This window comes from Chinchilla lanigera, unplaced genomic scaffold (genome assembly GCF_000276665.1).
Source record: "Chinchilla lanigera isolate Chin_1 unplaced genomic scaffold, ChiLan1.0 scaffold00018, whole genome shotgun sequence".
Lineage (NCBI taxonomy): Eukaryota > Metazoa > Chordata > Mammalia > Rodentia > Chinchillidae > Chinchilla > Chinchilla lanigera.
Genome location: NW_004955419.1, coordinates 17,558,564 through 17,572,895, shown reverse-complemented (window position 1 = coordinate 17,572,895; position 14,332 = coordinate 17,558,564). Strand labels below are relative to the sequence as shown.

Sequence of the window (14,332 nt, the reverse complement as noted above, 5' to 3'; positions counted from 1 at the left end):
CCCAGGAAATCACATGTAAAGAAATCAGATCTGTGGAATGTAATTTGAATGTAGGAGACTATGTAGTATCTTGAAGGAGCTTACATTTTAATTAGACTGCCAGTAAATACAATTCTGTTTAGAATGATCTAAATTTATCAGAAACAGCAGTTGTGGAGGCTCATAACAAAAAAGATATTTAACAACTGGGATAAAAGAGAAGTTATGTACAAGAGAAACTTGGAATGCCTAACTACAGAAATGTAATGACCATTTTAGAGCACACCCCATCCATGACCTTAACTTCAGGAAAGAAGCAATGAACATCTTTTTTTTAGATCCTTTTAAAACCAACAAATATTATCTCTATACTCCCCTAACTCTTGGGAACCAAATTTCCTTAAAAAAAGAATTCACTTTTGGATAGGCTGCAAAATGGGAGCCTAATAAGATACCATGTGCTAGGAATATAGGAAAAATACCTCATATAAAAAAAGTTGGGTGTGGGAAACCTGTAACTACAGCCTGTAATCCCAACATTGGGAGGCTGAGGCAGAAGGATCACAAATTCAAACCTAACTTGGGCAATTTAGAGAGAACTTGTCTCAACAAAACAAAACAAAACAAAACAAAACAAAATGGCAGGGTATATAGTTTAGAACAAAGGCCCTGGGTTTAATCCTTTGTACTGGAAAAAAGAAACCCTTCCCCCGAGACATAAAAAATGTGAATTTGGGGCTGGGGATATAGCTCAGTGGCCTAAGCGCCTGCCTGGCAAGCGCAAGGTCGTGAGTTCAATGCCCGGTACCGCAAAAAAAAAAAAAAAAAAGTGAATTAATAGTAGACTCCTACCCCGGCATAAAAAAAATTCTAGCCGTCCTAGCTGCCCACCAGCTGTGCAAGAGCCATGTAAGTGGCTGCTCCATGGCTCCTTTGCATTAAGAGAAATCTGGTGTCCATATCCTAGGAGGCAAAAGCTACGTTCCATTCCACACTGGGGGGACACTGCCCACTTACAAGGGAGGTTGGCAGTGGAAACAGGTGCTGGCTCTGAACAGTTAATTTTAAGAAAAACACACAATGGGTACGGTAGTGCACGTCTCTAATCTCAGTACTGTGGGAGGCGGTATCAGGAGGATCACAAGTTTAAGGCTACCTTGGACAACTTAGTGACCCTGTGGCAAAACTTTAAAAATACTTTTAAAAGGCTGGGAATATAGCTCAGTGTGAAGGCCCTGGGTTCAATCCTTAGTACTGCAAAAATGTGTGTGTATGTGTGTATAAAATAGACACGGACAAATCAAATTTTATGTGGCACTTAGGTAAGAACAACTCATCTTGAAGTAAAAACTGCCTCTCCGTAGCCCCACCCACTAGCCATTATATCATCAACCAGCACATCTACTTCCGCTTTTTCTACAACAGAGGCTTCATTTCTCCCTGCACTTCCTTAGATGTCCCTTAAATGACAGGAAGGCTCAGCAGGAAGGTTCTGCCAGCGACCACTGGGCGGGAGTGAGCACCTTTCTCCTGGGAGAAGGAAGTAGACAGCCAGCAACCATGAGGGGCAGTGGAGGCGGACTCCTGGGTTAGGCCTGCCCTGGAATCTCCTCCCTCGAGTTCCGTCACGGGAGTACTGTAACATGCCCACTGGGTGTCACAAACCCGGGAGCCCCACTATCATAGCAGGGAGACCAGGCGACGGGCAGTTACCAGTTTAGGCCTTACAGTCCATACATGGGGCTGGTACCTATTAGCTGGTGGTACAATCCACTGAGTCATGACTGGCATTTTACAAAAAGGGAATAACAGAAAACTTCAGTGCACTTTGTGCTTATTATAGTCTTATAAAACTTCTGCTTCAGGAATGTATATGCACACATGTGTGTGTGTGTATGATGTAGAATATACATATACTTTACTGTGGCCTCTGATTTTTTTTAAACCCACTGCTTAGAACCCCCCCTCCCATATACACATGTAAATACATTTATACACAAACATATAATCACAACAAATACACACATGTAGACACACATAATTCCCTGTGTAATTTTTTTGGACATGGGTATATGTTGCCCAGACTAGTCTTTTTTTTTTTTTTTTTGGTTTTGGTTTTTTTTCTAGTACTGGGAATGGAACTCACAGCCTTGCGCTTGCCAGGCAGATGCTGTGCCACTGAGCTACATCCCTAGCCCCACCCAGACCAGTCTTGACCCTCCTACCCTATCTTCACCACTCTAGCAGCTGGGACCACAGGCATGTGCTGCCTCACTTGGTTCTTCATGTCATTACCAAGAACCCCTCAAGCAGAATTTGTATCCAGTACTGGCCTGGGGAATCCTTGGGAGGGTTATTTAAAACACATTCTCATGAATTTTGTCACCAGCTCTGTCCGCATCAGCTTATGAAATGACCTGCTGGGCTGGGTGAGTCTGTACTGCCCCCCGTCTACCAGGGTAAAGAACTGTGGAGGAGAAAACAGCAGCCTGCACTTCCTCATGGTAACCCAATGAGTCACAAGGGCCTTGCTTACACTGGCTTAAAGTGTAACATAATGGTAAACACAGCTACATTCCTGATGTCTGAGATGGAGGAGGAAGAGGTGCCTGAAGAAGGCAGCATAGAGCGACAGGCTAATATTTGTCTTTTAAATATACTAAGATGCTAATGGAAAAACAAGACAGTATTGCGTGTCTGAATTAATGCTGTCTCCTTGGTGATGGTCTTATGGCCACAATGAGCACAGAATAGAATTCAACCATCCTGAACATCCATTGCTTCTTTGTGGGGAAATGGATGGATAATAAAGAGGGAGAGAAGGTTGTTGGCACAGTCCAGGTTCCAGCTGCAGCAGCTTTCCTGCACTGCCCTCCCCCATTTTAAACACCATGGTCCCCACCCAGAAAACCCACTTGCTGGGACCAACCTGAGCTGGCACAGACTCCAAGCCCTGCGGGGTAAACAGCTCCTATCAGGCCCTCCTTCCCTTATCTGGTTCACATACTTCCTGCACCTGCTGATTTACCAGCAGACAAGCTGGGTCCAGCCTGCTCTCAGTACTGGCTCCTGCAAACTGGGCATCTGATCAAAAGTTCTGACTGCCACTTGTCTTGTCATCCTCAAGGGCCACCCAGGCCTGCAGGGATACTGTGCTACACAACCTGTGGATGGCTTGTTCTACAAATTTGCTTTCTAAATCCAGCATGCATTACTGGACAATAACTGTTCATCCTCTCTGGGCACACTGCTCATCAGGCAAGGTGAAGGGAGAAGGTGGTGGGTGCCAGTGTGCTGGACACTGCACCAAATCTGGAGGTGAGAGAGGCAGGCCCAAGATCGAAAACTAACCCACCAACTAGAATCTCCATATACGTACTTCTCTTTTTACTTGGCTGGTGATTGCTGGTGCAGTCATACCCAAATGAAGTTACCTGGCTACAGTTATAAAATGAAGGGTACATTTTTAGTGGTTACTTATTTTTATACACTAAATAGAAAACTTTAAGAAAATGTTATTACCTGGTTTGTTCTTGCTGCAGTGTGTTGGGATCAGGTATAAAAAATCTTACTCGAAAATGCAGGGAACAGGGGTAACCTCCTACAACATTTTTCAAAGACAAATTAAGTTTTCCCTTTGAAAAGTCAATGTATGTAAGTTGTTACTCTCTTATAAGTGATGTACTTTTCACTCAACCATAGCTTTTCCCAATACAAAAGGGCTAACTTCAAATAAGGAGTGCGTAAGTTAACGACTTCAGAGATCTTCAAGTATGCGAAAAGTATTCACACAGTATCACCATAGACTACCGTATTATCTACTGCTCATTACATGTTTAACTTAGGGCTGGGTTCAAACAATGCACTCCGTTATCTGCAGTAGGAATTTTATAAATCCTTAAATCAGTATATTATACAAAAGTCCCAAAGAAAGAATGGCTTACATTAACGTAACAATTTATACTTTTTAAACATTTTCATGTACATTGTAGAATTTAAACCACAGCGGGCCTATTATCCAGCTAAGCTGCTGTCCCTAACTTCGCTTCACAAATGAGCCAACAAGCTTAGAGATGTAAGCGACTTGCCTTCATTCACACAGCTAGTGACAAGACGAGAATTATAGCACTGAGGTTTCTGATTCTGCTGTGAGACATTTCAAAATTATTCTACATTGGAAAATATTTCATGTTTTAAAGGCAGAGCATGTTAGATGATTAACATGTTAGTGAATATGACACAATGAAAATATTCAAATATGGCTTTATGCGTCAACACTGAAGAGTCAATTCATTTGTGTGGATATAATTAATCTATTTCTTCTAATAGGTATGGCAACAAAAGATCAGACTGTGTTGCTAAGATCCTGTGATCATTTCTTTTCACGTCAATTTCACCTGCTCCAGCATGCTGCAGATACGCACCTGTCTCCTCTGTGTGCTTAGCACTTTCCTGCTCTTGAATCTGAAGTCCTTCTCGAGCCTGCTCCCCTTGCTGATCCTACTGCCCATCCTCTACTCTGGCTCATTCCAGGCTCCACTTACCTCCAGCTTTAGTACCTTCTGGTTTACCCCCGTCTGCTGTTCAAAGCATCTCTAATGGTTGGTGTACACTTAAGTGTATCTCTGCACAGTGCCTGGTACCAGTGGGTAGTTGTAACTCTGTTCCAGTTACTGTAACCCTGTAACTCCACAGGCTCACCACCTGCAACTCAGGGGACAGCACAGTCCTTCCATTTCCCTGGAAGTACTCCCCTTCCCCTGTTCTATAACTTGTCAGATCTTTGTCTTTCTCATCTACCTCTGGGCACTCAGAACATCCTATCATGTGCTCAGCACTGTCATAAAACACTCTCCTCCTCTTCCTCTTGTCTCTTTTCACACACGGCTGACTGGGGCTGGATTTCCAGAGCTTAGTCCAGTGCTTTGCCAGTGTGAGAGCTCAGGAATGCTTGCTAGGAGAATGAGTTAGAGAGAATGAATAATGACACCTACCCATGCCTCACATATGCTCCTTCTTGTGCATTCAAACTGGCAGGTGTTTATTTGCAAGAGGCTTTGTGACTCCCCTGGGTACTCCTGAGCACTAAGGACATAACCTATGGGAGGTAAGAACTCTGAGGACTCAGCTCCAGGTGAGGGTAGCACTGGGAGAAGAGCCACGGCTACCTGTGTCTATGCCTGCCCACCCGGGGCTGCGGCAGGTGTGAGCGTGTGCAATTGTGCACATGTGCACATGTATGTATAAATCCACCTGCCCTTTACCCCTTTCCTGTTCACTGGCCGCCTCTTGTGTGTCAGGGTCCATGAGGGATGCAGAGGGGAATGCAGCAGGAGTCCTAATCTCAAGGGACCTGCAGCTCTGAGAGGAAGCTAAAGGCACATAACTGTGAGATGGGGGCAGGAGTGTCCAGCCATGAAGCAGACACTGATAAGTGATGGGAAAAGTACAGGTAACCATGGCTACAGTAGGAGAGATGGGGTCTGAGCAGCTTTGAAGAATGGCAGGGGTTAGATACAGGGTTAGATAAAGGGTGGGAAAAGCGTTCCCAGTCAAGGGAAGGTACAGAGGAGGCCCTGCAGACTGGCCAGGTTTGCTCCCCAGAAGGGAACAAGGTCAGTCATGGTGGAAAGCCAGCCTGGGAACAGATCAAGGCAGAGCGTCGGTGAGGTGTGGCTTGAACAGCCACTTAACTGAGTTAACCAGTGCTCTGGGATCACTCATGATGGATAAGCTGTATTTCAGGAAGATCAATAGTTTATATTTGTGACACTGTCTACCTATGGCTTAGTTTCCTGTGAATGCTGCTATGATGTTGGAAGGTAAGGGGACCGGGTCTCTTTCCCACCCTGGCTCTCACACTGCTGAAAAAGACCATCTTTTTCTCCTCCCTTCCCCTTCTCCTTCCTTTCCTCTTTTCCTTCCTTCCTTCCTTCCTTCCTTCCTTCCTTCCTTTCCTTTCCTTTCCTTTCCTTCCTTCCCTCCCTCCCTCCCTCCCTCCCTCCCTCCTTCCATCCATTCTTCTAAAAAGAAACATGGGTTCCCTTGCTCTGGCTGCCTGCTCTCCCCTGGCCCTTCCTGCCCACACTGGTGGGAAGTCCTGAGGGCTGACCTGGAAACATGTCTGCAGACTCAGAAGAGAAACAGGGAGAAATCCTCTCACCCCTGTCTCCTGGGCCCCCAGAATCAAGGCAGCAGATGTTATAGGCACCCTAATGATGAAGGAGAGAAACAAGCCACCAAACACCTGATGTACAACTGAAATGAAAAGAGCACACCAACCTTTCAACTGCTTCCTGATGGGTTTGCTTGATTCAAGCCACCTCTGTTGGGTAAGAAAACATAAGCTATAAAACCAAGCTGTGCATGAGTTCAGCACATTTTACAGGCTGGCACTTACAGGGGAGTCTACCGAGTCTTCACCGTGTTGCAAACCAAAATACTCCTTTTCGGTCACACCCAGGTGGGCATATGCCATATCCAGAAGCGACTGGCCAGTGTCTTGTTTCTAGAAAGAAAAAATAAAATAAAATGGACTAATTTTCAAGAGAATTAAAAACTGGTGGTAACAATGTCTTTACTGTAGGCAAAAGAAAGATTAAATATTCAGATTTGATGCATACACACTTCCCAAAGCAGCAAAAGGGTTCATAAATGTCAAGTTACGAGGTTGCACAATATTTATGGGAAGGAGGGCCAAGACAAACTATATCAATCTGATTTAAGATGATGAGTTTAGACTAATTTAGCTAAGACTGCTAAGATTTCTTCCTTCGCTTTAGCTGAGGTTCTCCAGTGATGTCTAAATCAGAAAATTTACGCGTTATAATTATAGTAAGCTCACCATGACCTAGCCGCGGATTACCCACAGCAAATGCTAATCCCGGGTCAGTTTCTGTTGGCTCCTAAGGATGTGTCTGTGCTCCGACACCTGGAGGCACCCAGAAGTATGTCTACGTGAGGAAAACGCTCAACTCATAGCTAAAAATACTCAAATGCCACTCAAAATACCCTCAGGGTGACTTGGCCCATCCCATCACGCAGGATTATGTGCCTTGCTGCCGTTATCTGAAGTGAGAAGCCGGTAGGGACATTCAGCCACACTCCACTCCAGGGCGGGACTGAGCAGCCGTGACCGCGCAGTGCCTGTTGGGTATGTACGGCATGGGTACACAGACAGAGTCACAGTAAGTGTCCTCTTATTGGCCTGGCCATGGAAGCAACTGTAACATGGAGTAACAAATGCTATCCAGTGCTTTGAAATCATCAAGGCGCAAGACACCCAAGGGGACCACACAACACTCCAGCTGTACCTGGAGACAAAGGGAAGCAACCCCTGATCCGGATTTGGAAGGACGACAGGGTTGAGTGTCACTCCTCCTTTCTAGGTGTGCACACATTTGAGGCTGATGGACCAGCACAAACAAAGGCACAGTTGGGGTAGGGAACAAAAACTGCACGGCGCATTCAGGAAATCGCAAATTCTATTTTAACAGGCACAGACTTCTCAGGAGTCCTTTGAACCAAACCATTTAACTTGAGGACAATATGAGTTAGAAATAGACAAGGTATAGAACAGGCAAAGGTGGTTCTTTTTTGGGTATGAAAGTAGGTAATACGTTTGAAAATAGGTCAGTGATTAGGATGAGTGAAATTAGGTAACAGTAAGGCCTCCCCAGCAGTGACTTCTCTGGGACAGCCCCACGATTTGGCCAGCTGTGTGGGTATAGGAGTCACGCCCATTTCCAGAACACACTCCTTTTTCCAGCCTGAGGGCTCCTGCACAGACGGCTTCCTCTCCCCAGGACTCTATCTGGCCAAAGAACTCTTGATGGGTGTGGAAAGAACGACCCAGTCCATGTGTTTCAAGGCCTCAGAGGCTCTCCTCTCCAACTGTGAGATACTCTCTTAATGTATCAAGAACTATCTGCTCCTCTTCTTGGAATTATTATTTACATATGAATTTATATTGCATTTATTATATGTTATTAACAACTATAATTTATTAAACATCTACAAGGAGCCAGCTATAATTCCATGTGCATCACCCTCTATGATCTCCCGTCTTGTGGTAATTTTGTAAAACAGCCATCACCATCCCCCTTGGCAAAAGCAAACAAGACCCTCTGAGCTTTACCCCGCCAACCACAGCTGTCTGACCACCTGACTCAGGTCTGTCTGCCCGGCAGCAAAGCCTAAATGTTTCCAGTACACCGCTTCTCTCGCTTCTGAATTGCTTGATTCAATCATTTGGGTATCGACTCTGTGTAATTCACTCCATTCGCAAAAGACATTGAAATATAATCAAAGACATGTTTATAATAGGAACAGGCCTGGCTCCAATCCCACAGGAGGTCATTACTGCTATCCCAGCTCACTGCCAGTGCCTGGCTGACTCCTGAGCTAGGGTAGGTGTGAATGACACCCAAATCAGGACCCCTGAGGACGCCTGCTCCTGCTCAAAGATGGACCAGGCTGCTACAAACAGGATGGCAGCAGTGTGATGAGAACAATGATGCTCATACCTGAGAATTCTGGGTGCTCACTGTCAGCCACGTTCTAAGGCTTTATACGATCACCACCGCGGGCAGGTGCTTGCCTTTCCCCTTTCTACTCATACATGGCCAATGGATCCTCCTGACGGTGTCGTTTCCTCATTTTTTTCTCGGACACTGTGCTTCACCTTCTGCTTTCTGCTCAGTTTCCCCTAACGCCTGCCTCTTGTTTTTGCAGCCCCTCAATGTCATGTTTGGTCCCCATCTTCTGTCTCCTCTCAGGCGAGCTCATCCAGTTTCATTCCTTGAAACGCTATCTCCACCCTAGTGATATCCACATTTGTATCCCCGGCCTGGACCCACCCCCTAAGCTCCCTATGTGTGTTCCTTAAATACCATTTCCACATTTCTACAGACATGAGCAACTGCATCTCAAACCACATATCTGCAACAGAACTGGTTATTTGTGTCCCTAGACCTGTCCTTCCCACAGTCTCCCAGTTCTGTAAACTGTAACTCTATCTTGTCAGGTCAAAACCCTCAGAATCACCTTGAGGCTTCTCATTCTTTCGCACCCCAAATATCAGAGATCTGCAAATCCTATGGGGCCCACCTTCCAAGTGTTTCTGGGTTCACCTCCACACAATCAGCCTGCCCCATTATTAGCATTTCTCCCTGGGTGGCTGGCTGGCCCTTTCCTTCCTGGACTACCAATGACAGAACATCCAGAGTGATGCTTGAGTCAGATCAGCTCAGGTCTCTGTCCAAACCCGCAATGCTTTCCACCTCACACAGTACAAAAGCCAATGCCCTCAGAATGATCCATGAGGCTCTACATGAACCCCATCTCCACCTCTGTTATCTCCTGGACCCTGTCTCCTGCTGCATTCCCTCCTGCTCCTTCCATTCCAGTCACAGTGGCTTCTACACTGTCCTGCAGCCATACCGCATGGGCTCTGGCCTGGGGCCTTTGCACTGCTATTCTTTCTCCCTAAAATGTACTTTCTCTAGACACTCACCTGACTCTTTTATCTTACCAGTGACGTCTTCCCAGATCATATCTATAAAAGGATATCCTCCTATCTCTTCCCAAGAGGACGATAAGCTTCAAAAGGGTGCAGGATGTGCTCTGCTTTGTTCTCCAGTGTATTCTCTGGGCCTGGAACAAAGCCTGGCACATACTAGGTACCCGGTAAACACTTGCTGAATGAACAGATGAGGCATACACTAGCAAATATTCATGTTCTTATCAGGAAGAAGGTATACGGTTGAAGAATAAGCCCAGCCTAGACAAACACATGTTAATAGAGGAGCCGGTCAAGTTATAGCATTTGACAGTGACATCTGTGACCTTCAGGGGACTTTTTAACCACAAAACTCTATAGAAGACTACTTAAAAAGAAAAGTGGATATAAAGTAAAACCACAGCAGTTGCTTTTCCAGGGAAATATCCACGACCCCGACAAAAATGCTCAAATCTAGTGATTCTTCAAACTGCAATGCACAGAGACTATGCGTGGAGCAGGTTCCCACGCCTCACCCCTAGAGAGCGTCTCAATACCCAAATAGGACAAGGGATTTGGATTTTTAATGTGGATCCAAGAGTTCTGATGCATTTTAAGAAACAGTCACAAAGGTTGTGCTGTCCAAAGTGGGGACCTGAGCTACAAGACTATTTAAATTTTAATTCAGATTAGAAGCTTAATTCTTCAGGCACCAGAGTTACAATTCAAGTGTTCAACAGCTACCTGTGACTGGCAGCTCCCACTGCTGATGGTGTAGATACAGAACATTCCCACAGCGCATACAGTTCATTCAGAAAGACCTCCCTCGGGGTACTTTTCTCCAAAACAGTTCTGAGAATCAAACCCAGGGCCTGGCACAAGACCCTGGGTTCAGCCAGATGTAGTAGCACACACCTATAATCCTAGCATTCTCAGAGGCTGAGGCAGAAAGACTGCAAATTTGAGCCTAGCCCGGGCAACTTAGTAAGACCATGTCATCAAAATAAATAATACAAATAAGGGCTGGGGATGTAGGTCAGTGCAAGGCCCCTGGGTTCAATCTCTAGTACCAGAGAGTAGGGGGAAGTGGGTCATAGGTATTTATGGAGTTCTATATCCTCTAATTAGACTTTGCAGACACCTAACTAGATGATTAAGTTTTCTTGCTGGAATCTTCCCTTTTTACTACAAACACATTTCCTCCCTTGAAAAGAAGGAAGGTCCTGTTGGGCATAATGGTACATGCCAGTAATTCCACCAGAGGCAGAAAAATGGTAAGTTTAAGTCCAGCCCAGCCAACTTAGTGACTCACTAAAGCCCTGTCTCAGGATAAAAGCCTTTTAAAAAGCGGGCTGGGGTACAGCTCAGTGCAAAGGCTCTGAGTTCAATTTTCAGTACTGGGGTAAAAAAGAAAGCCCCAACCCTGGCAAACAGCTGGAGGCCTGGGAATCGGAAGAAGCAGGTGGCGGAGTAGGACAGAAGGCTGGGAAACACCTGTTGCCACTGATCCTCTCCCTAACTCCCAGTCTGAGTCTTGTCTGCTGCTGAGCAGCATCTGTGGCTGCAACCCCAGGCAGTTGTCCCAGCCCTGGCTCGGAAGGAGACGTAACACCCTCCATGCTTAGGCTTCTTGGGTTGTTTTTGTGTGTGTGTGCCGGGAATCAAACTCAGGACCTTGTGCTTGCCAGGCAGGTCTTGTGCCACTGAGCTACATCCCCATGCTTAGGCTTTTTGCAAACTGCCTTCCCCTCTTGCCTGCACCAAGGTCCATAGTGACTGGGGGTCAGCAGGAGGCAAACTAGTAGGTGGGGTAGAAGATGCAGGGGTCAGTTTTGGTTATACTTCAAACTCTTGCAGCATTTCTTATTCTCTAAATTATTCTCTCACTGCTGTCTCCTCTGCTACCTTTCCTTGCACAGTGGACTTTGCAGGATGCAGTGGATGATGGCAGTTGGTTCAGGTAAGGATGGACCCCTCTGGCACTGGCAAGGGTTGGAGAGATAGGCAAAGGTCACAGACTTCAGGGGTGATCTGAGTGGATGGCCAGCAGGGACCACGACTGTCCCAGCATATGACTTCTGCTGGCCTGGAGCCTGAGACCACGTATCCAGTTCTAGCTCTGCAAGGAGCTCTAAGTGGGAGAAGCCAGGATCTCCATGAGCCCTGTCATCCCGATCCACCCACTCATACATTTAACAAGCTCCTGCTGTGTGCCAGCCCTGAGGTGAGACAGCTTTCCTGTCCTCAAGAAACTCACAGTGCAATGGCCAACATGTAATCTAATGATTATAGCTACCTTTTAAATGCAACATGACATGGGCTCTAATAAAACATATAAACAACACCATCACCCTAGAAGCAGCTCTGCCTCAGGAAGGAGACAGGGACATTGCTGAGGCAGCAACATCTGAGAATCACACAGCTCACATCACTAAGGAGGGGCTGGAAGGCAAGGCGTGGGCAAAGTCTAACCTCAACATACAAAACCTGGAACCTCAAGCTTTCATTTGAATGCATTTTTTTCTTCATTTTGTAAAACAAAGAGATGAAAACTATTTCTTAAGAGCATTAATTTAAAAAACATCGTGGAAGAACTTACATTAACTTTAAAGGTCTGTACCAAGCCATCTAAAAATCGTATGCTGCAGATGACTTCGGATCGAGCTTTGTCTTTGGGTAATTCGGAGGTGCGTATGTTATTAATTCTTCCACCCAGCGCACGTAACCGGGAGGTCATAACTATTGTTGAATAACCTGTAAAGTAAGACACACACCTGTTAGTTCTTTTATATGCTAATTATCAGCTACCAAGAACAGGCCTCAGAGCCCACCTGATGCCCTTCTCAGGAATTGGCTGAGGAAGCCCTGGGTAATGAGAACTAAATAACGAACTGTGTTTCCATTTGAGTTCGATTTCTTAGAAGTAACATTTACTGCTCAATTATACCATTCCTAGAATTACATCGCTTGTGTATTTGTCTGTTATTACCTCCCAGATCTATATCGTCTTCTCATTCTAATTTCCCTGGCTTTCAGCTTTCTATTTATGTCTTGCTATCTAGGTGTTTGCATATTCCACCCCTCAAATGTTACAGAAGTAAGCAGGGCATAAATACGATTTAAAACTTGAAAAGGTTTATTGCGTGGATTACATTAAAGTTAGTAACTTCTATTTATTAAAAGATAACATTCAGCAGAGCAAAGGGCAACCCAAGTGTAAGAGAAGGTTTATGCCATATACAGATCTGCAAAGGCTGTATGAAGTGTTCCTATGACTCAGTGAGAGAAAAAAGCAACCCAGTAAATGAAAACAGTTACTCAAAGATATCACCTGTCAAAGAACCGCAAAGTGAAACCACACGTAACCACCACATACCATGGAAAGGGCTACGATTTGAGACCGACTGACCTGGATGGGTGTACACCAGGGGGAGCTCTCACGCACCACTGTTAAAAACAAGATAGTGCAACTACCTTGAGAAACCTAAGTAATACTGACCGAGCTGTACTCTGTGACACAGCAATCCTATCCCGAGGCATGTTTGCAACCGAAAAATGTACACTTACTCACAAAAAGGTACGCACAAGAATTTTCGTAACAGCCTCAAACTAGAAAAGACATAAATGCCCATCACCTGTAGAACGGATAAACTGGTACCTGCATTATTATACAGCCAAGAAACTAACATTGTGAAACAATTTCTTTACTGTTTCCATGAGCAAAAGATGCCACAAAAGAGATGACCCAGTGCATGATTCCACTTGTATAGCTAAAAAAAAAACAACAGGCAAAACTAATCGATGCTGATAGCAGACAGGGGTAGCCATTACCTCTGGGTGTATGGAGTAGGAAGTAGGTACGGAGTTGTTCTGGGATGCTTTTCACATTGCATGTCTTAGTGTGGGTGCTAATCACACTTCTGTACTCGTTCTCTGAAAATTCAGGCACCGCATTCATGCTTTGTACATGTTTCTACATGTAAGTTTGCTATGCTTTGAATATGGTTTGTCTCCCCCAAAGTCCACTGTAATTGAGGACTTGACCCAGAGTGGTGCTGTGGGAAGTGGTGGAAACCCCTGGGAGGCTGGTCCTAACAGGAGGTCCCCAGGTCATTGGAAGCTTCAGGTGTTTATCCCCTGATCCCCTTGGAAGCTCTTGCCCAAGGCTGTTACAAAAAGAACGAGCCCCAGCCTGCCCCATCTCTTTCCTCTTTGAGATCTCATCACTGCTTCCTCCTGTGCGTGCTCCCACATCGCTATCTGCCATGCTGTGATGTGCTGAGAACCAAACCAACCTCCCAAACTAAATAAACCTCTTTTCTTCACAAGTTGCATGTCAGGCATTTCATGACAGCCATGAAAAGCTGACAAATACAATGTTCTATTTCAGTAACAAGTTTACTTTAAAAACTAAACAAAGACCCTTACATTTACAAAGAGCGAATTAGTGGGCAGTTTAAAAATCCGACCCTGGTATTTGGAGTCAGGAAGGAAACGCGTTTGATGATGAGCCCAATTGTGGAGCGCCAGACTCACAGACTGAAAAGGTGTGCAACCGAGCACACACGGCCAAGCCGTGCAGGTGGGAGGGCCAAGGTCTAGACCGCTACAAAAAATACATAAAGCATCCCCACCAGTGTACAGAATGGGGAAGATGTAAATATGACAAGACAGGGTGGAAGAGTGAATGCAGATGAAGGTCTTGAGAGCAAGCTGATTCTCTACAAACCTTTTCTGACGAGCTGCCCTTAGCATACGCTGTTCCTTCTGCTTGCGATGCTTTCTGCTCTTCTTCATCTGACTAGTTCCTATTCATCTGCTCAGCACAAGCATCACTTCTCGTAAAAGCCTTCC

At 45.4% G+C, this 14,332-nt stretch overlaps 1 protein-coding gene across 1 annotated transcript in view; it reads right to left on the bottom strand.

Annotated features, from left to right (window-relative positions):
- The window catches only part of Ptpn3 (protein tyrosine phosphatase, non-receptor type 3), a gene marked incomplete at its 5' end in the record, with an annotated part of 84,757 nt that extends 72,525 nt beyond the window's left edge, over positions 1-12,232 (bottom strand). Inside the window, 4 exon segments of the mRNA XM_013513248.1 lie at positions 3,502-3,580; positions 6,262-6,304; positions 6,380-6,487; positions 12,078-12,232. Of these exon segments, the coding sequence (XP_013368702.1) occupies positions 3,502-3,580; positions 6,262-6,304; positions 6,380-6,487; positions 12,078-12,215 (368 nt within the window).
- Positions 12,233-14,332: the final 2,100 nt, after the last annotated feature.